At 46.2% G+C, this 22,787-nt stretch overlaps 1 protein-coding gene across 1 annotated transcript in view; it reads right to left on the minus strand.

Moving 5' to 3' along the window:
* Window positions 1-1,427: 1,427 nt before the first annotated feature.
* The window catches only part of LOC119379225 (xaa-Pro aminopeptidase 1), a 62,086-nt gene continuing 40,726 nt past the window's right edge, over window positions 1,428-22,787 (minus strand). The window contains exons 17-19 of the mRNA XM_037648456.2: window positions 16,257-16,328; window positions 16,015-16,190; window positions 1,428-6,223 (exon numbers count right to left, since the gene is read on the minus strand). Of these exons, the coding sequence (XP_037504384.1) occupies window positions 6,104-6,223; window positions 16,015-16,190; window positions 16,257-16,328 (368 nt within the window). The 3' untranslated portion in view covers window positions 1,428-6,103. The remainder of the gene's footprint in view (window positions 6,224-16,014; window positions 16,191-16,256; window positions 16,329-22,787) is intronic.

The raw sequence follows: 22,787 nt of genomic DNA on the forward strand, positions 1-22,787 counted from the left end.
GCTGCTCCACCAGCTTTTGCTGCGACAGTGCTGCGTGTGCGACGCAGGCCTTTTTTTGGGTAGCAGAAATTAGTCTTTCCAAACCTCACACCACTGTCTCCCCAATGGACAAAGTATGGTTACCAGATGGTTCAAGCCTTCCGCAGTATACCCTTACTGCACATGTGCAAGTTATGCAATACTTCAAGGCAAGCCTCTGCATTTAGGCCCCACCCAAGTGTGCATCCTGCTCCATAAGTGCTATTTTACAGGATCACAAGTGGTTTGTTTCTGCAAGTAATATTCTGTATTAATTAGGCAACATTATACAAACTATTCCCAAGCTATCCACAGCATCCGTTGCGATGTTACAAAATGAGCAGGTTAAGGAGGGGGGCATAGGATAGTTCTTGGCTTTGCTAAGACAACACCAACAACGGTCTGAAGTGTTGTAAGGTACCCACTGCGGTGGCTTCGCAGCTTTGGCATCATGCTCAGCATAAGGTTGCAGGATCACATCCTGCCCGCCGTGGCTGCATTTAATTGGGTGTGAATTGTAAAAATGCCTGCCTACCTTACACATTATAACCTCAGGTGGTCAAAATTAATCCAAATCCTCCCACCAACTGTGCCCGATGTTCAGACCATAGTTATGGCATGTAAAATCCCATAATTAAGCATTAAGAAATCTCTCAGAAGTTCATGCACGGAGTCGTAAATAAGAGGAAGAGTGTGTAGAGGTGCCACACACTCCACACAGCCCAGCTGACCTGGTATATGAGCCGAGCTAACTTTTTTGGCCATTGAAATTGCTGTGAAACTGCGCGCCATAAATTTGTACCCTACAATCGACTGCCAATGTGGCCTTGTACATGGATGTTCTGAAGCACCTTCAAAGACTGCGTGTGCTGCGTGCAACAATATTTGTCAAAAGAAAAGATGCTGGATTCTGCGTTATAATAACGCTTCTCAGCACTCTGCTTTAATAGTGCATTAGCTTTTGCATGTAATTTCGTCACTGTGGTGCAACACACTTCACACCCGCCAGATTTAGTCCCCCCATCCTAGAGACTTTGGTCAGCCAAATGCAAACAAACGCGGGAGGTGCCACTTCGGGGATGCAATGACTATTTCGAAGAAAACATTGCTTAACTATCAATAGATTGCTTCCAAGAGCGCATACAGCAAACAGCAATGGCAGGGGTGGAACCAGTGTATTGTGGCTAACGGGGAGTATTTTAAAGGTCCCTACATTAATGTACCTAAATGTTCGTGAAGCTAACTTTTAAAATATGCTGCACAAACTTTTAGGAGACCTCGTATATCAATATTTAAGTATTTGCAACATTCTTGCTCTGAGAACTGGATTGAACGAAGTACTGGCGCTGTTCCACTCTCGACGAAATCTCGCACACCATAGCAGCAATGAAACATGCATTTGCACAAGCTACATTGTTAAAATTCTTTATTTCAACATAGAGCACTTGATTATTTGTACAAAGAAAAATTACGAATCTCCATAGTGGGGAGCAAATATTGCTTATCCATCAAATAAAAACCATTTTTCTTTTTAAATATGACTTTGAGTCACTGGCTGTGTAAAAACCCATCACCTCTGCATAGTTTTTTTCCATGCCCCTCTAAAAAAAAAAAAAAAAGACTAGGGCAGATGTAAAGTTTGGTGACATTGATCAGAAAACTAGCATGGGCCGACTGTGTAACCCAGCATCCTGCAGAACCAACTTGTACTTTCCTAGCCAAATGGAACATTTTGGTGCTGTGCATGGAGCAGCATTGGCCATTTGGGCAACTGTTTGACAGCATACGCCCTTAAGAAAATGAACCATTAGCCACATAAATAACGGCTACTGGTAATACAGAGTGGTTGCAAACTGTTCCACTGGCAAAAGGCTAAGCACTGAAATACTAATCGTAAGTGAATTCTTGTGGAGCATATTCACTTACAACCTATATGTGCAATCTGTCTATGCAATTTTTTTGCCAATTCATATTCCTATAGCCAAAATTTGCCTTGGAACACGTAGGTTGCATACATAATGCCAGATTATGCAATTGATAGTGTCTGGTATGTCACATTAGAACAGCACCCTACCCACTTTCCTGCCATCAGCAATGCTTAGCCATTTAGCCATGGTACACAATGTTTTTCACCATGGCACAAAGCTGCAATGCACAGTCAAACAAAGGACCAGAGGTGCCACAGCACAGGACAGTGCGAACACTTAGGGGCAGGGCCCCAGTATTGCCACAAGGCTAGAGACAGCCCTGCGGATATCAGTTGTCAAGGTAGAAAGCAACAACCAAGGAAATTTTGAGAAATAATGCACACCCAACACCAACAGCATGACGACAGCAAAAAACTACGATACGGCCACCCACTGACAGAGTGGGAGAATCATGAGCAGGACAAACTCAAGTGCTCAAGTATCTGCTCCACCAGTTGCCAAACCTGTGCACAGTGTGTGGATCATCCTTGAGTGCAAAAATGGCAGGGAAAGAGAGTTGTACAAAAGCTGGTCGCATGTGGTTTTAACGTCCCACCCGACGAGCTACAAAACCGGGAATGGTTCTGGCTGTCCAGATGGACAGTGCTTAAGGCAGAGGAGCAAGAAGGGCAGGCAGGGGTGGAAAAGAGGGGAAGCAGCTCTTTATCTCCCATTCTGCAGGGGCTGCTCAGCTAAGACGACAATTACGGCAGTTTGACTGCTCTTAATATACAAACAAACACGCAACACTGATTTCCATTGAATGTTAACACAATTATTGCTCCTGTCTTGTACACTTTTCCACTGTGTGATATGCGTTACGGGTGATTTCCTTGACTCTACGTCACGCTAACAGCAACAAGACAAAACATGTTTTTCTGCTGGAAGACACTGATGGTCAGCTGCTAGGTGGACAGGGAATGAGGAGGTGCCAGAGCCCCCCTTTCCCTCTGAGGAGCGACACCCCAGGCAGTGGAAGCTTGGCTCTCCACTCCTGGGGACACCGCCCAGCCAACCACCCCGGTCGACGACACACAGCTGGGCACACTCCAAAGGTCACAGCAGAAATCACACCACAGAGGGCACACTGTGGATGCTGGGTGACTGCAGACCCCGCCAATAGCTATTAAGAGGTAGTGCGGTTGCTTTGGCCCACCCGTATGCGCTCCCCAGCAGGAAGGCCCCACAAACAACACGACAGGCTAACAAGTTCCTGGCCTCTAGGGGCCGCATCATTGGCACAAGGGAAACACGTATACACACACAGACATGCACACAGTAGTTAATGGCTGCTGGGAGATACCACAACGTCCACGACCCATCCCACAACAAACTACAGTGCCTGAGGTATTTCAGGAGATTGCTGCCAGAGCTATTTGGCAAGAGTGCGCCTGCAAAATGAGGGTAGTTATGTTGCTTGAGGTATATCTGCGTCAGAAAGCAGTGGCCAAAGCCAAGCTTCTAGGAACCACGTCTAATCTCCACAAAAGGAGTTAGACGGCCAGTCTATTTGGAGGTAGATGCAGCAGAAAGCGCTGTTTGCAATGGGAGCTGCAGTCACCCAGCAAACTGTAAAAGTTTCAAAAGAAGCAGTTCTTCAAAAATTACACACATCCTGCCCACATAGCCTATAAATAGAGGCTCGTATATATTGCCCTGCATGGTTTCATCAAAACCACCAAACAGCCCAGTAGAGTAGGCAAAGGCCTTTCTTAGACGAGGTAGCAATTCAAAGCTCAAATGAGGTCCTTAGTTGTTAATCTGAGGTTCTAAGGTTTTGCTGCACCTGCTGGCAGTTGAACTGCACAAGAGGATAACGCTGGAAACAAAAGGCACTACACTGCTAGACAACAAATGAGAACACACTGTCATGCACATAACACCAAAGGACAGCAGCACGTGCACTCTTTCAGAGTACACAATGGTCTGCGCATGCTTGAGGTGCCTGCCCATAGCTCAAGACACATTCTACACTGCTGCTACTACCCGTACAGGATGGGATATTGAAAAGCTCAGAAGCAACCCCAGCCCCCTCTACGCAATGTGCAGACACCCAAGAATAAGTCCCACCTAGAAAGCAGCACTAAAAATGCTGTGTAATACATCAATAAGTGCAAGGCTGCCAACCATACAGCTCTTGGAAAAAGTTCAGAGGTAGTGTGTTTGAAACAAGCAGGGCCAGAACAACCACGGGCAGGTTATACATTTGAAAACGTAGCTCCTTCCAGGTATAAAAAATAATGTCTCTTAAAGCCACACCGATTGGCTGTGAATTAGTGCACCTGCTCACATTCCACAGCAGTTTTTGGCCCATACCTTGCAGGATATTTGGCAGAGTGACCCATGAAAATACTCTGTACTATGTACCCATGCACATAGCAGCTCCCCCCCCTTAGTGCATCACTGACTAGCTCAATCGCCAGGCAATAGATTGACTTACTGACAAGCTGTCTCAACAGAGGCAGATGATCAACAAAACCATATCACCTTGCAGAATACAGGCCAGAAACCACGACCACGAGAAAAAAAATCCACCAGTGGTCTCGCATCTGCTGTGCACATAACCTGACTGCAAGCTTCTAGAAACAGTGCAGAATGGAATGTCATCATTAGATTATTCTTGTACAAAAAAAAAGTAATGCCCCATGAATCATAAGAGCTCGCTGAAACAGAACAATATGCACTAAGCATGCTCACGTATAGGAAATTAAGTTTCATTTCCATCTTTCACTAACCAACACAATAATAATAACTTACAAATTTATAAAAGATGTAATAATGACAGCACAAACTGACAACATAACTGCACAGGCATGCTCTTTCGTGGGCTCCTTATGAAGCTGCATGAAACAGAATACACACAGATGTACTTGTAGCTGATGAAATGCACAACTTCCAAAATGCACATGGCCACAATTCTGTCAGCACTTGGACAGACCAAATGATAGACGTGCACCAAACTGGTGGCATCACTCGCAGAAATAAACACACAATACATCACAGTAATATAATAAAAAAACAGATGCAGCACATTTCTTCACAGCCAAAACTTGTATATGCCCAATACATAGCAGGATGCATTTTGATGCAAGTCAAGGACATTAAAAAAGAAACGATGAAAGCTATGTCTGCATATGTGCCACAATGCAATATTTCCGTTTTACGGTGCTTTGTCAACAACGCCATCTAACATATGGCAGTATTCATAGTACTGCTTTGCATTTATGCCATTACGCGTTGCAAAACCCAAGGGAAGTCCATGCTTTTCTTTCTTTTGAGGCCATAGACACAGCTACTGCTTTGTGAAAAAGTACCAGACATCAATACTTTATTGCTCTGGGTCACTCTCAATGCAATACCCAGTAGACTGGACCAACACTATTTGATTTGTTTCAATTAGCATGCAAAACTTGCTCTGCTGAATCTCTCCACTTTTGCTTTCCTAAATAAAAGGCATTCCTGCCCAAGGACAAACTAGCAAAGCAGTAGAGCATCCCTTCCATCCCAGGGTTTTGTCAGCAAAAATGGCAAGGTGTGTAGAAATCCTAAAATAAGGACATACAAAATGACTGCAGTTTGTGCAAATGCTGAGCCAGGCTCAACAGTTCCCCGAAGCCCTGTTGCAGGGACCTACTGGACATCACTAACAATGAATGCTCCTGGGGTTTCTAGGAAACCCGACAAAAACGTCTGTTATCACATCCTCCCTCCTTGAAAAATGACTCCAGACAGGCCTCTTTGTGCACACACACTGGCAAGAGTGTAGCTTCTCTCCCGCTTCCAAGAAACACGACCAACACCAAAAGCTCTGATACGCCCTCGCTGTCGCTTTTTGACATATGGTCATGTGTTTGCGGGAGACACTTCCAGTACACACCAGCAGACCAGAGCTTACAAGGCTGCGAGGCAGCACATGATGCCCCTTCCACCTTAGACGGGACAGGCGAATAAGGGGGCGCAGAAACAATACAGTCCCGAAAGCCAGGTCTCTCACTAAATGCACGGGGGATGTTGGGCAATGGACGACTGGCATAAAAGAGAGAAACTTAAACCCTGTCTCCAAAACTACCCTTTTGGCACGATACCGAACACAGAGGTGGGGACGCATCGTCCCTCTTTTAACCCAATGGCTGGGTCTCTCGAAGCAGCCACTGGAGAGCAAGGTCTCGGCCCTGCTCTTCTAGTGCACGGCCAATGACATCCCGACAGGCTTGGTGGTATGTGTCAAGCCACTCCACCTGGAACACAAAATCAGAATTTACAGCTCTCAATGTTCGCCAACTGAAAAAAAAAAAAAAAAAAAAAAAGTCTGCCAAAAACAGGGTGTTATGTATTTGGCTGTTTTGCCCACATAATGCGACAGCAATACCTAGCTATTGTATGATGGAAAAAAAAACTCTCCTTGTCGGTACCCCTGTGTAGTGGAATACAAAAGGTGGCACTCACGCAAATATGGCTGCTTGACCTCCTTAGACCCAGACGACTAACCCTTTGAGCGTCGAATTTTTCTGAGAAAAACTTACCCAGATGGTCAAATTACTTTACTGCAGTTTTTGAATGTAAGAAATGTGTAAAGTAGGGAAAAAGATGTAAAAAAAAAATGAACAGTTTTTTGGTGTCAGCATTACTCAGAACTGCAAAAGGTTCAATAATATTTCAGAGCGTGGTACTCCTTGAAACACGAGTCAACGCACAGTGCCTTATCGCTGTCTGAACACATAGCATGCATTTCCATTTTCTTCTTGGAGCGACGAGTTGTGCTGGCAAACACACAGCACATCTTCTCTTCATGTAGCTGCCTTGGACAGAGTAAACTCGGTAATCAAGGAGAACGAGAATACCACGCGAGTGTCTGTGATAAAGAAGCTAAGAGCAGTGACAATAAAGATGGAAATAAACTTCAACTGACCCCGCAAGGGAGTTACCGATAAAGATAAAAATCAAGTTTCGCGCGCCTCCGTTGCAATCACGCGGAGAAACCAAAACCACGAAAGAGCGTTGCCCATCGATGTAGCCACAGACCGCGTGACACGCTGACGCTAGAAATCAGTTTTGTTCATCTCCTCAAGAAGGTAGCACAATCATTTCCAATGCTTCTTGTACATCCTAGGAGGTGGCAGCACATCCCAGTGAGCATGCGTCATCATTACGGCACGAAATTTTAAGCGGAGGGTCGAAAACGTACCCATACGGCAAAGACACTGGGGGACAGAAAACCGCCGCCGTACATGTACAGCAAAAACACTCAAAGGGTTATACATGAAGTGGTTTTCAGATTGGTTCTCATTACTAAGGGGTGTTGAGTAATGAGAACAGACCTGCATTCTTATTACCTATAGTTTGAAGTCATTGAAGAAGGAGATGCTGTGTGTGGAAGTAGCATCTCCAGCATATTGATCTGCCCTTGGAAGCTACTTACACTGTGCATAAACTGCGCATTTTGAAAGATCACATCAGCGACGTCAAGGACGTCAGCGACAGTAAAACCTCGGCAATACATAAGAACAGTTCAAAAATAGTTATGATGAATCCCTGACCGCCTAAGCAGCAGTGGCTTGTCCCAGGCATTGTCCAATCATTAGTGCATACTGTGATCATTTTTGTCTTATCAAAGTGAACACTTTCGTGACCGCACCTATTCCCATTGATAATACGTTATCGGTGAATACAAATTCAAATTTTGGCACGCTCCAAGCGCTTTTGGACAGCTAGCTCCGTCCAAAGTTGTACATATTGGGTGGATTCAGCGCGATACACCGAGGACAGAGATGAAGAAGGGACACAAACACCAGCGCTGGTGTTCGTGTTCCTTCTTCGTCTCTGTCCTCGGTGTATCGCGCTGAATCCACCCAATATGTACAACAGAATCCAACTCGCCCAAATGTCAGTTCTTCTGCCATCCAAAGTTACTGGTAAAAGAGGAGGACAGGAGATGATTCTTATGGGCTCGTTCATCTTAGTTAGACACAATATTAATGAGAACTAACAGACAATAATGCCAAGGAAAGTATAGGGGGTGTTATCTGTAGTATTTAGAATACAAATGTGAAGAAAGTAAAGTGGACGAAAAGATAACTTGCCTGTTGGCGTCACGTAGCACGTGACGCCAACAGGTAGAAAAAAGAGTGTTCCACATTCGCTGCCATGGCTGCGATTGGCGCTGACTAACACTCCTAGGTTTAAATTCCCATATCTAACCCACAAAGTGGACGGGAGGATGACCGCCGCCGCAGCTCAGTGGTAGAGCATCGAACGCGTTATTTGAAGGTCGCAGGTTCGGTCCCTGCTGGCGGCAAGTTATCTTTTCGTCCACTTTACTTTCTTCACATTTATATTCTAAATACTATAGATAACACCCCTACACTTTCCTTGGCGTTATTGTCTGTTAGTTCTCATTGTTAAAAGAGGAAGTATTTTATCAGTTTTACTTTTGAGTTTCTTTTCTCCGCTGCGGGGAGGATTTTTTTAAAGCTCCTTCGCAGTCGGGGAGGCAAGTGCTTGTGGTTTCGGTTATGACGTTGACTTTGGTCGCTGATGCTCCACAGGAATGGCGAATTTCGATAGATTCCAATGACTCTGAGCTGGAATCTCTGGATGATAGTAGCAGCACAGACATGGAAGATTACTTCGATTCGTCAAACTTCAGTACAGACAGCGAAAGTGCGTCAAACAGCCCTGGAACATCAGCAGGTATCCACCGGTAAGTTTCACTTTCCCCTCAAGCCGTCTTATTGCTGCCGCGCATTGATGTAAACGTATCTGGTGTGTTCTAAAGATCACCACTCTTATCTGCAGGGTGTCAACTCCGTTCGGGCGGGACCACTTGGTGCCGGCTGCACAAAGAGTTCTCTCTACGAAGACGGCCCGGAGTGGACCTCGACCTTGCGCTCTGGAGTGCCGTGTGGCAGTTTCTTCGCATTTTTCACCACCGAAGTCATCAGAGATATATGCAACCACACAAGTATGTGTAGATGCATATTTTCAAAAAGCCAATGTATAGTAAGAGGACAGATCCTGGAGGGAGGTCACTGAGGAGATGTGCAAGTTTGTCTGACTTTTGGTGTACATGGGAATCGTCCAAGTCCCGCACCTACATTGCTATTGGAGTCGACGACACATATTTTCAGGCTTTCTTCACCATCAGTGATGCCACAGAAAAGGTTCAAAGCATTGCTTGCCTTCTTGAGTGTCTCTGATCCGGAGAAAACTACCGTCGCACCCCACGGGAAGCTTCACCGCGTGTCTTCTCTACTTCAACACATGAACGATTCATCCGTGCTATTTTTTCAACCGCGTCAGAACCTTTCCGTGGATGAGAGAACAGTGAAATCTAAAGGTCGGTCTGGTATATGGCAGTACATGAGGGACAAAGTGGTCAAATGGGGACACAAATTATGGGTTTTGGCAGATTCGGAAACGGAGTACACTGTTCCTTTCAACGAATACACAGGAAGGCACCTCAGGGTCCCCAGCACCAACCACTAAAAATTGAAAAATACTGGAACAGCAAAATCTGCTGCGAAGAAAGGAAGGCTGAGCAGAAAACAGATGTTTTCTGTGAAACATGTGCAGCCAGCCTTTGTTTCACTGCGTCGGAAAACTGATTTGCGCAGTGGCATGATAGGCACTAGTGCTTATGTTTCTTTATGTATCTAAACAACTTTCATACTTGCAGCGCTTATATTTGCAGTATTATTCTATAAGGCCCTTGTATTCAAAGTGTATATTTTGTTTGTTTTTTATGTTCACATTGTGCAGAGTAGCACTGATGTTTTTATAGATTTGTTGTATTGCAATAGGAATTATATGGACACTCTCGGCGGATTTTTGCCGTTGCCGTCATGTCCAGTATATGTATATGTATGTATGTATATATAAATAAACACCACAAATAAAAATGATTCAGAAGAAAAAAATTCTGAAGCGCTCGACTGGGGTTTCGAACCTGCGACCCCTCGCTCCGCAGCTCGCTGCCTTAGACAATTACGCCATGGCTCATTCGTTCTTCAAGATACTAACGGCAGAATACAAACGCACGTGGAGTTGGGTGAAATGCACGGGACGCCACACATGGCGAAATCAAAATTATGTGAGCCGCGGGCCATGCTGCATCGTTGCCCACGCTGCGATTGTGTCGTGTTGCTGGCGACCCACGCTAGTTTTCCATTTTGGGGTTGTAGCGCCATGCCACTCGTGGCCAGTTGGCCAGAAAAAAAGAAGAGCGTCCCGTGGCTCGTGGTGGCGCGAGCTAGTGGGAACGCTTTGGCTCTTGTAGACTTATGCCACAGGAGGGAAGAAACGAGACGTCTGAATCAGAATCACAGTATATATGTTACATCGCGACCAGAATCCCGAGGCTAAGATTACAGCGCAAACGGACAAGACACCCATGAAGAAAAGAAACGTACGACACAAGCGCTGACTAACAACTGCTTTATTCTTTCATACGCCAATGCATATAGAAGCCCAAGCCAAACTTACCGTACATGCGCACAAAACAATAGCTCTAAACCAAAACGTGTAACAAGGATGATAGTGTATTAGATACGCGAAGACATGAAATTATATTCGGATGGGTGCAGGGACAAAGATTCAAAGAAGAAGTAAGAAGGACAAAGTAAAGAAGAAGTAAGAAGGACAAAGAAGTCCCTCGGGGCTGTAATTTTAGCTTCAGGAATATGTACTACCTAGAGCCAAATGAAGATTTATCTTAGTGACCAGAATCGACGGCCGCAGAGACCGCGAGCTGTGGCTTCACGTGCCACTGCCAAGCACCATCTTTATTTTTTTTTTCTCTTGAGGTCGTGCGCTCTGCGGTTTTGTTTGCCGCCCAAAGGAAGGCGCTGCAGGGTCTTGGGACAATGCGAGCGCGAGGGTCCGAGAGTGGCTTGCGTTCTGCGCATGCGTCCTGGCGGCTGGCAAATTTCTTGGGTCCCCAATTCTAAAACTGTCTAGTGTTTCGCCGGAGTTGGGATGTGTGCCTTCGACTTGTACTTTGACATACAGGGCGTGGTCGACCGTGCTCGCGCGATTATCTCTTGAGTGGGAGTCTTGTACGTCTTGTGCTTTCACCGCAAAGTTTGCGTTGAAGCTATGGACCACACGAAGGTCACATTGCTCGCTGCAGCGGCCGCATTTGCGAAAGGAATTAGTATCTACTAGCTAGAAGAGCCAAAGTAGGGGTTTGTTGAAATAACAACTATGACAGTTCGCACTCGTCCTATGTACTACAGTGAAACCTCGGTGATACGAATCTCACAGGACCACCAAAAATATTCGTATCACCCGAAATTCGTATCACCAGAAAGCATGGGAAATTAGCATGCGACAAAAGAAAGCTGGGTGTACATTTTCATTTATTGATTTTCAGGGCCGCAGCAACGTCAGGAAGATCCCTGAATTGTTGTCAGTTAAGTTTTTAGATGTGGGCAATCATACCAGCACTCGTAAATGTACGGGCTGTGCGCGCGTATTTAATTAATGAACCAGGTGCGTTGTGACCAGGCACGTAGCCAGGATTTTTTTTCGGGGGGGGGGGGGGGGGGGGGGGGGGGGGGGCCCAAGGCCTAATTATTCGAAAGAAAGTCTTTTCATGGTAAAAAGAAAAAAGGTTGCCCGGGAATATAAAAGGCTGGGCGAATTTCGGGGGGGGGGGGGGGCCGGGCCCCCCGGCCCCCCCCCCTTGCCTACGTGCCTGGTTGTGACCCGCGACAGAAGTAGCCCCTTACAAATTTTAGTATGCTTTTTTGCATGACACCGGAGTACTGCAGCAAAAGTAACAAAAAAAGCGCTTTGACGCGATGGATCAAGGCCACAAAATTACAAAACCACGGTCCTGCGTTATGATTTTGTTATCGCGCAGGTGCTGGGGATGTTTTTTGGGAGATTTATGGCCGTGCCCGCAAAATGTTGACATTCTGAGGCCCGACTCCTTCACTAAGACCGTCCTCGCCTTCTTTCGGTCCTCGTCCATAGGATGTCTGATGCGCAAGGCAGGCACGTGTAAACACATTACAACGACAGCAGTCCGCATCGACGTGTTAAAAAAAAAAAGCATGGCGCTAATGTCCACTTTACACGCGAAGGCACATGAGAGCCTCAAAGATTCGCGCACACAATCTCGGAGGCCATGATGCGTCTCTGAAGATTTATTCTGACCGTAAGAAAAGTGTTTTTCTTACACCGTGATTCTGACGATTTGGCGGGGTGGCGCGCAGGCCCACGCTCGCGTTCCCGCGCTCGCACGTGCTTGGCGCGTCTTCCGTGGCAGCGCGGACAGCCCCTCTTCGTACCTGGGCGGTAGCGTACGTTCGTATCAAACGTCGCTGGGTGAAAATCGGTTCGCGACAACCGTACTCAATTACATTGCAGGCCAATGGGCCTTGGCCGGGACCAACGAAAAATTCGTATCACCCCGAAATTCGTATGAACCGTGATCGTATCACCGACGTTTCACTGTATACCTGTGCGTTCTTTTTCGTGCGTCCTTCTTTGTGTTTGGGCAGCGTGCTGCAAGTGTCAAGCTATGACAGTTGTTAGTTCACACTCGCCTTGTGTGTTTTCTTTTCCTGCACCCTTTGTGCTTGAGCAGCGCGCAGCAAGTTTTTAGCTGCTTGCTGTTCTTCCTGTGACATTCCAATTTCTTGCTATCGCATTCATTGCTTCGCCCTTGAGGCGAAACTGACACTTTTTTTCTTTTTGTTACATTTTTAAGATCAATTTTTCATAATATTCATAATAAATCTGTTGTTTGAAATTAATACCGTTGGAAAGACCAATTCTTCTTCTATCATTTGATACCCTAAACCTTAGCATCAATCATTTTCTGTGGCAAGAAAAAAATATTTCCTGGACTACCCAAAAACAAGATTTTTCCGCTGTCACGAAATCGTAACTGCAGCCCTCAACCTGAAGTGTGGTTTATGCCACAATGTACGCAAACGACAAGGAAGTGTTGTGGGAATCGAGCGCGCCCTCCCCCCTTTGGCGCCTCGTTCCCCAGCTGGCGTGTGTGCTGGCACCGCGCTGCTCGAGCGCCGGGAACCGCTGTTAATCGGCGACATGGCTACCGTGGCTATGCCGCCAGGCCCTTTTGCTTGGTGCGAGCCATGCATTGGTCTTCCCCGCACGAACCACGTGTCCGGGCATATCTGAAAATGCCCGCGGCACCCTGCACTAGCCTACGTCACTGCGCTTTGCCGGTCCTCATTGGCTGCCAGTGAAAACCCCATTCCCCCATGAGCTCGCTTCTGTGTGGCGCGGCCTTGCCCGCGTCATATGCTCTCAGGCCTGCACGAGAGGTTGACGCGTTGCTCTGGCAGGTGGCTTCTCATTCGTATGCTCGACTGCTGCCCTTCGTGTGAGAGTCGTAGCACCGCTGGCAAGCGTACTTGATCGGTCTTGCGGAGTTCCTTTTACGGCATGCAAGCCCGTGACTGTCGTACTGTGCTGCATCTTGGGTTAATAAACCCGTGTTTGTTGACATCCTGCCTCGAGTGCATTTTCTGTGCCGTGCCGGAGAGTCAACGAATCCGGCGGTAGAGTCTTTGTTTGCTGCGGCAGTGGAGAACGTCGCGTCCCTTCCCGGTCGCCTCGTAGGGTAAGCGTCTCGCAAACCTATCTCCACAGTGTTGAGACTGATCAACCAATGATTCTGAGGTTGGTGCAGGTGTGGTGATGCCATATATTAAAGGGAAGTTGAATTGGTTTGAGAATTCGGTAAAACTTTGTTGTTAACAAGGACCAACATTATTGTCAACGATGACGCAATTTTTTCCGCTGTTGTGGCAGCAGGAGCTTTAAAATACGCTAAAGAAAAGTTCTCCGCCCACGCGAATCCGCCGAAAGTGTGGATGTGGAAACGAATTAACCGGAACTACGTCATCGTCGGGGAACCGCGCAGCACTGTCGTATCTTCAACTGTGGCCTCCGTGACTAGTTCCGGTTGCGCGCGTTGGTGAAACTGATTGCGAAGGCCATGCTCTGATGTTGCCGATGGTGCACACAATCGAAGATTGTGTGCGTCATCGTTCGTTTGCTCAGCATCTCAAGAAGCCCTGTGGTTGCAGCCACTGTTTTTTGCCAAGAAATGCTATTTGCATTCACTTCTGTGAACTCTTACACTGGTTTTCGAATTCAGCAGGGATGAAACTCTGATTACACACTCTAAAGCCATTTTTTTTTAGAAAGTGCTTCAGCTTCTCTTTAAAGCATTGGAAAGACAGGTGTTTGGGAAGATAGCACATAAGCAGCTACCAGCCATCTCTGGTTGCTTTTGTACCTATTGTGGATTACTTACAAGAAGCACCGGCTTCCAATGCACTCAGCTTCTACAACCATTGTTGTGTAAAGCATGTACGCATGGCCAAACTGACTCACACTTTCCTGCACCCCCTCCCTCCTCCTTGTGCATGCAAAGAACCCAAAAAGGGCGCACACGTGCCTTCTAATGTCTTTGCTGCTTTGCTTTCTCCTCTGTGCTTTTCACCACTGCACACTTGCCTGTGGCAGGGGGTGCTCTGTGTCAGCCACCACGAGTGGACACATACCACTCGGTCAACGAAAGTTGTAGACACCTGCTCCTGCCACGGGTTCAAATCTCCTCTTTCTTCCATCCTTTTAATTCCCCACTCCCTTCTCTGTGAACCGTAATCAACACCCAAACCTGACAAGTGGTGGTGGCGTGTTAAAGGGGCCCTGCGAAGTTTTTTGCGTCTGCCTTATTTAGCGCTGGAATGCGTAATGAATGCCGATAAGAACGCGAAAAGAATTACGAAAACTGGTGCACGAAAACTGATGTTATTAGTCTTCAAAGTTCGAACAGACGATGAGAAGAAACGTTCCTTTTCGCATTTCACTCTCTCACTGATGTCAAAGGCCATTTCCAATCACCGCGCGCCTCTTATAGAGACATACCAGAAGTCTCGCCTCATGGTGGCCTTCACACAGTGCCTTGCCATCACTCTTTTTGACGGCGTTGCAACCATGGCTACAACAAACCACGTGCGTCACCTAGCAGACAGTACCATGGTTTCTCGTGTAGTGCACCCAATGAACAATGAGTCTGGATGATCTAACAAACATTGAGCGTGAGCTCTTGCCATGTAGTGCCGTATCCGGACACGCCATTGCAAATTGAAAGTGCGTTGCCGAGCCCCGTGCAACGCCAGGATGGCTCCGAGGGCCCGGACGAAACGCTATCGCCTAATGACACCGGAAGGCGTCGGTTGGTAGGTGTCTAGAATTTTTCTTTTTTCGTTGACAGCATTGCGCCGAACTGAGTGTTGTGTGTTTCGCAGGTGCCGGTGTGGCCAATGTCGCCTGATGCCGCAAAAGGCAAAACGCGGAAGAGTATCGTTTGATTACCATTCCCACCAGTTCCACAGCGCACCTAGCGTCGTGACCAGTGTTTTGAAAATACTACATTAGTTAGAAACAGAAAGGATTTGTTTCTGAGAAAGCATAAAAAGGGGTTTTATTCTTCTTAGGGCTCAGTAGTATGTCCTAGCTACCACCATATGAAGATTCATGGTACTTGTCGCATCAAGCCAATCAAAACGTACGACCTTTGTCGTCACTGCCACATGACGAAATGTCACTTCCCATCACAAAAATAGCTGATGTGTGTTGCTGTAGTCCGAAATCAAGGCAGTTTATCTGGTGAAATAAAATTAGAACAGCTTCGTTTTCGGCATTGCCACTTGTGCAGTGATGTCGGCGCATTCCACAGTACCAGAACAAGCGTTGAAAACGACATGCTTAAATTGTGTTGCAGGGCCCCTTTAAGTAGCCCAGGTGTTCTGATCTACCCACAGTACCAGTGCACTTAATAAGTGACGCCGCAGGAAGTACCTGTCTAAGAATGAACCTTAGGTCATGGGGTGCTATATATATAGGGGCTCTCTAGGTCAAACTACGTTTTATTCTAACAAATTACTGGTCCCCGTAGAATTAGAATTAACAAGGTTCCACAGTATTCCAGATTTGACAGAGTAAGACTAAACTGAATAGCTGATCACTGAAAGCTTACCTCTTCGGCAGTGAGCATTAGAGGGTTCAGCATCTTCGTCTGAATGGGGACCAATGTCAGTGAATCAAATGCCAGAAATCCTCTATCTTTGAAGTTGTACTTTGTTGCAGCCTTGCGAACAAGAGCCAGGTTCTCAATCCGAATTCCAAATTGGCCATCTTCGTAGTAACCAGGCTCTGCAACAAGTAACAACATTTTTGTAGCATAAAGGGCTTCTTTACATTTCCCAGGTTCGGACATACCAATGGAGAGAATCATCCCCTCCTGAAGGCCAGGATCATTGGGGTGTGGCATCCAGCTTATTCCCATTGGCCCTGCAGAAAAAGCAAAGAATGGCAGCCCAGTATAAGGGCATAAATAGAAAGGGAAGCCCAGTATAGGGACCAGGCTTAACAAATGTTGAATGTGGAGAAGCACATAAGGAAAGATGAAAGGGCTGGCTTGGTGGCCCACTGTCAGCTTTTGGCAAGTCGTGTGATCTTCAATATTGATGGATGGCGACAACTCAGTTCTGAAGGTACTCAGCCAACGCAGTGTCATATGCAGTAGTAAATGCAAGAATAAAAGCTATAAAGGCATGAAAAGGCACAAAGCATTATTGCTTTCCAGTCATTTCCATGTGGTTCCCATTGATGACTATGGCTGAGCAGCTGCCACTTAGTTTCAGTTGATCACCAGTGCTGCTTTTGCTCTTCTGTGTAGCAAATTTGTGCCACTTTGAACTCAGCCTACTACAAGGATCTTCGTAATTAACTGGACTGCTGCTAAGTACGTCCAAATTAATGAGACTCTGAAACCACTAGCCCTTTCACTGACACTGTCATACTGGAACGTTTCTGCATTCTGGTCCTGCCATGTCACTGACATACCCATACGGTCTCCACTCAGTTATTTGCAGTAGCATGAAATCTGCTAGCTTCAAAATGGTTATGCCATCTACGGTGTACTTTAAAAGCCTAATTTCTCCCCTCTCTGTACTTGTGCACTCTGAGATTTCACTAGTAACTGTAAAAGCCCCTCATGCCATGTGAACATCTGTAGAAGGTGGCTCCCAGATTTTGCACGTATCTAAAGCAAAATTGTCTGTTTAAATACTAGTGCCCTGGCGCAAGGCTACCACCACTTGTGTGTTTCTGCCATCAGTCATATGTACACAGGTCTCTTCCTTTTTTTTTGCTAGCTTTGTTACGGTGTGCCTCTTTTCCAGCACAATGGTGCTCTTGCTGTCCAAGTTCTTTTTACAAGATGGCTCCACCCTCTCTTGACTCACTTCCATCTGATGCTCTTTCATCTGTTGCTCCCCTTGCTTTGCCTGGTCAAAATTTCCAATAAACTGAAGAGCTCCTTCCATAATCCCTTCTGTGCACTGGATGAGCTGGGCTCATGCGTATCTTAATACAGTGAACTCCCGTTAAGACGAACTCGGTTAAGACGAATTCTCGCTTATGCCGAACAACACGGGACCATCTGTTTGGTTTCTCATAGACTCAATGAAAAAAAAAATTCGCTTAAGACGAACCGCCCAACTGTACTCTTCTGTTAAGACGAACTTTCGCGGTGATCGGCAAAGCTAGCGATTCTGCGAAACGAACACTGCAGTCTTGGTGGGGAATTCAGGCGACTGAGAAAAAGCAAAAAAGATCTTTAAAAAAGCGCTTCCTGGAGCAAAGACGCAAAGCAAATCGCGACGCGGAGGGCGCGAGATAAATGAAGAACGGTCAGCGGATAAAGCCAGTATCCCCCTCACCCCCAGCCTGTGGGTGGGGGAGGTGCCGCTTGTGGCCTGAATGTCCAACGAGACAGAATGTACGAGACAATGTCCAATAGTGGACATTCCGTCTCGGTTGGACATTCAGCCTCGTTGGACATACAGTCTCGTTGGACATTCCGTCTCAGTTGGACATTGAGTCTCGTTGGACATTCCGTCTCGTTGGACATTCCGTCCCGGTCACAAATTTCGCTTTTCCATTTTGGCAGTGTCTAGCGTTATGTCTAGACGTAACGATAGGAGCCATTGCAGTTACGTCTGGATGCCCCAGTGACACGGGCACACCACGGACGCTGGCACGGACGGGAGGCGCGCGGGCTAAACAGCGCGTGGCCGCAACAGCAGCCAGTAGCGCGTGACGGAGACCCTGCCAACCGGCCATTTCGCTAACGCTCAATGGCCGCACTCGCGAAGCGAGGGCGAAGCCACGATGAGTTTTCCGCGCCCGAAGGGCACGAGGGCCTTCACTGAGCAACAGGAAAATAATGTACTCACGTTTGTGGAAGACCACATCTGGACTAAAGTCCCTAGATTTTTCCCTGCTCTTCAACAGGGAAAAATCTAGGGACTTTAATCTGGACGTAACGATAGCGGTGACTACAGTTACGTCTGGATGTAACCCTAGCCACAGCCTTTCCGTTTTCGTTCCACACATCCCAATATTTGCTGTGAAAATTTTCCGAATGTGCCCTAACATTTGCGACGTGCGTGAAAGTTCGTTTCGTCTTGATAGGACGTGGCACTGAGACTGCGTATCACGCAAGGCGCGTAATACTGCTCGATACCTAGTCTTGTACAAATGGCTGGGATATATATATATATATACAGTAAAAGCTCGTTAATTCGGATTTCTAGGGACCGGAAAAAATGTCCGAATTAACCGAATGTCCAAATTATCGAATGGTCGAAATAAACACAATAAATGCACGAGTTTTTTTCAACATACCTTTACTTAACAAAGTAATCGCGGATGCTTGTCTGTTTTCGAGCAGATATTCGCGCAGACACAATTTTTCAGAGCCCTTCAAGGTGCTCAGAAGCTCGCATACTGTCTGCAGTGTACGCAAAAGTTTCACCCATCATCCACGCTTTTCGGGTTGGCACGGTAATCCACGGGAAGATTGTTGATGTTCTTAACCCTTTGACACGCTATGTACACAATTGTGTACACCAATTGTTTTGCAATTTGTAATGACTAGGGGCTAAGAAAGAGCACGATACATTGAGCTTTGGATGAATTGAACCTCCTGCATAATAAATTTGTCTTCATTTAACTTCATTTCGCAGTGTACTTTTGCATACGATTATTTTGCTGAATGAACTACCGCATTCGACGAGTCGTTCGACGTGCCGCTTCCCGTGATCCACGTCAAAAGTATAATTTTTCTTTGCTCAACATGGACATAACCGACAACGAATTTGCATTATATTTCTAGACTGAGATTTCATTCTATTTATGCAAAAACAGAACATGAATGGCTTTAGAATAAGTAGATACTTTATTACAAATAATTAGGAAACATTGCTGTAACAAACATAAATTAACGTATTACGGCATTATTTTTGTTGCAATATAATATCGAGTGCTTTGAAATAACATTGTATCGATTTGACGCATTTACAGGCAGTTCTTCATAGGTGGCGTTTGAAAGGGTCAAAGCAGCGTGGCTTTTGAACCTTTCCGATAACGAGAAGCAGCAAGCGCTCTGTTCCCGTCACGTTGACGGCTAAAAGTACGGTTACTCGTTCCTTGCTTCTTTTGCCGCTGATACAAGGATCCCCTTTCATCACTCTTCATCACTTCTTGTCGGGAGAGCCCATTATTCAGAGCACGCAAAATTTCTACTTTGGTGGTGAAGTCCTTGGCCTCGTACTTGGGCCGCTTCGCTGGCGTTGCCATCGGCGGAGAGTGCGGTCACACGAGAAGTCAGCACAAAAGCACCAGCAACGATCAAGCTAAAGGAGCCGTACTGGAACGTTCCTTGATAAATCGGCGATCAACGATGCAGCACACCAACGGGAACAAAGCAAAAGCAACAAAACCCACACGCGAGAAAAAGGCGTTCAACCAGTCTCAATCCAAGCCAAGTCGGTAATTGATGTCCATGGCGATGCTGCGTTTGAGCTTCACTTTTGTTCCGAATTGTTCTTTTTTCGTTTTCGAGCCTCACCAGCGGCCCGAAAGTCGCCGAATTATCCGATTTGCGGTCAAATCTTTCCGAAATAACGAGCGTCCAGTCTCATAGAGTGATGCGTATATTTAAAGGGACCAGATGACGTGTCCGAATTAACCGATTTTCCGAATTAACGAGTTAAATTAACGAGCTTTTACGGTATATCTATCTTAACCCAATGAATGAGTTGTCTGAGAAATTTTAAACTAGGGCGCATTTATCTCATCTAAATTGGACATTCCGTCCCCGTTGGACATTCAGTCTCGTTGGACATTCCATCTCGGTTGGACGTTCCGTCTCGGTTGGACGTTCCATGTCGGTTGGACATTCCGTCTTGATTGGACATTCCGTCTCGGTTGGACATTCCGTCTCGGTTGGACATTCCGTCTCGCTGGTCACGTGACCCATTGGACATTCAGTCTCGTTGGACATTCCGTCTCGTTGGACATTCAGGCTCTGAATCGGGAGGTGCGGGCTTTATCAGCAAAAAAAAAAGCAACAAAAAGAGTAGGGGGATTTACAACTTGGACCCTCAAGCCATTGTCCTTTTGTATTCCCCCCCCCCCCCCCCCGTTCTTCCGTTTCCCAGCTGGAGTACAAAGGAGAACAGAAGAACACAAGAGCTTGGGGCCCCTCCGCCATGCAAGAGTGGGAAAAAAAAAAAAAGAAAGTGACAACAGGAACAAAAATGGCCTGTGCATTACAATCGAGTACGAAACCGAAACCACGTTTGCGGCGCACTCCCGTCAGAGGGGTCAGATGCATTGTCATCGCCATCACACAACGGCGGCCGAGCACATTTTGTGGTCAATTCACGTTGGTTTCGTAGGACCTGTGCGTGTTGTATCTGTTCCCAGTGAAGTGCAAATTGTGATGAGCCATTTTGATTATGGAAGCGCACCACAAAGGAAAGCTGTTTTGCACGCTGAATATAGCTGCGTCGTGTCTTTATTGTGTGCGCGAGGCTTATGACCGTGAGTAGCACGATGGGATATCTTCAGCTGCACGTCGATCAGGAAAAGTTACTACGGGCCGAAAACGGGACAATATCCGGACCTCGAAAAAAACTTTGCAGACTTTCTTAAGCAACTCAGCGTATAATGACTTTGCCAAAGCAACAGCACGCGACCGAGGCGTATCCAGAAGTGATCTTAGAGCCAGCAAAACAGGCTCGCAGAAGAAAAGGAACTGCCAGGACAATAAATTTTACATTCTTTGAAGGAAAATTGTGCTTGTCTCTTAATTTTTTTTTCTAATCGTCAACATAGGAGCGCGCTACCGTTTTATCGTTAAAATGTGGTAGCAAATATCTTCATGAGCATTCTTATTTTTGAACACGCAAAATTGGGTGCTCGTAAGATTCGTGTAGATACTCTGCTTGAAGGCATAATGTTTATCTAGATGAGCCAAATAAATGCTTTTTGTTGTCTTTTTGCCCCCATTGTAAGTCTACTCCATTCAGTGTTTCCAAGTAACAAATTTGGATGCACTTGGCATGTTAGCGTGTCTCTTTTTGGGGGCACTTCTGATAAGCCGAACTCCTTATAAGACGAACAGATGACCGTGGTCCCTTCGAGTTCGTGGGAGTCTACTGTATAAGCCAAGCTCAAACTTGCATTAAAAATGCTTGTCGCCTGAGGAAAACAACACGTCAACTGCAACCGTTTCAGACGCTAGCACAGGGGAACAATCGAGAAAGTGTGCGCACAAAGATAACAATAGTGTTTTTTTTAAGACTGCTGTGCATTTTATTCCTTTGTTGGAAAAGAATAAGAGGATCGCAACAGGAGTACATTTGCTATCATTCCTGTCATCATTTTTCCCCTCTGCTAACCAAAAATACTGTTGTGCTCATTCTATGTCTGAGAAAAAAGACCCAATAGCGGAGATACCGTATAAACGCGTGTAAGGGCCGCACCCGTGTAAGGGCTGCACCCCGTTTTTTTGAAGTGCATATTCTAAAAAAAAAAAAAAAAATCTGCGTAAGGGCTGCACCCACACTTTCCTCAACCAATACGTATTCAAAATGCGCGCGCGCGTAAGCTTCTAGGCGTAGTCGATAGATGGCGCAAGGAAACATCATAGTCTGATATCAGAGTGTGTGTGTATGTATGTATATATATATATATATATTGGATTTTATTCGTGTTAAGATGTTCGTGAAGTGGGCTAAAAATTTTAACTTTTTTATTAGTATTCATAGACCCGCCAACTAAAGGTTAAAGCAGGATTTTATCTTTAGCTTCTCACATCTCTATACAAACGCGCTATCGGCGCTATCCATATCGGCATTAGCATCACCAACTTTGGCATGGCGTTCGTGTTGTTTGGTTTGTGCAGTTCAGCCAGCCATTTGCTGTAGTTTTCTGCACTGTTCGATGACCTTCGTGCTAGCTTGTTTTCTACATGGTGTTCACGTTTTGGCAAGATGGGCAAGTACCTGAATAGCTACACTACTGGCTATAAGTTGAAGGTGATCAAGTATGCTCTCGAGCATGGGAAACGTGCCGCCGGCAGAAAATTCGACATTGACGAGAAGTGTGTTTGACGTTGGTGTGCTCAAAAAGAAGCCTTGCGAAACACCAACAGCATAAGCGCGCTTTCCGAGGAGAGCAGTGCAAGTTTCCCGATTTGGAAGAAGACTTGCTCCGCTATGTGACTGAAGTGCAGAATGATGGTCTTGCACTCGCAACGGACATGCTGCGTGTGAAGGGATTAGCCTTGGCGACTGTACTTGGGTGGATCCTATCTGCGTGGAGCTCGGTGTCGACGGACATTGTGTCCCGAAGTTTTAAAGTCGCCGGGATATGTAACAGCTTGGATGGCACGGA

Source organism: Rhipicephalus sanguineus, chromosome 1 (assembly GCF_013339695.2).
Source record: "Rhipicephalus sanguineus isolate Rsan-2018 chromosome 1, BIME_Rsan_1.4, whole genome shotgun sequence".
NCBI lineage: Eukaryota > Metazoa > Arthropoda > Arachnida > Ixodida > Ixodidae > Rhipicephalus > Rhipicephalus sanguineus.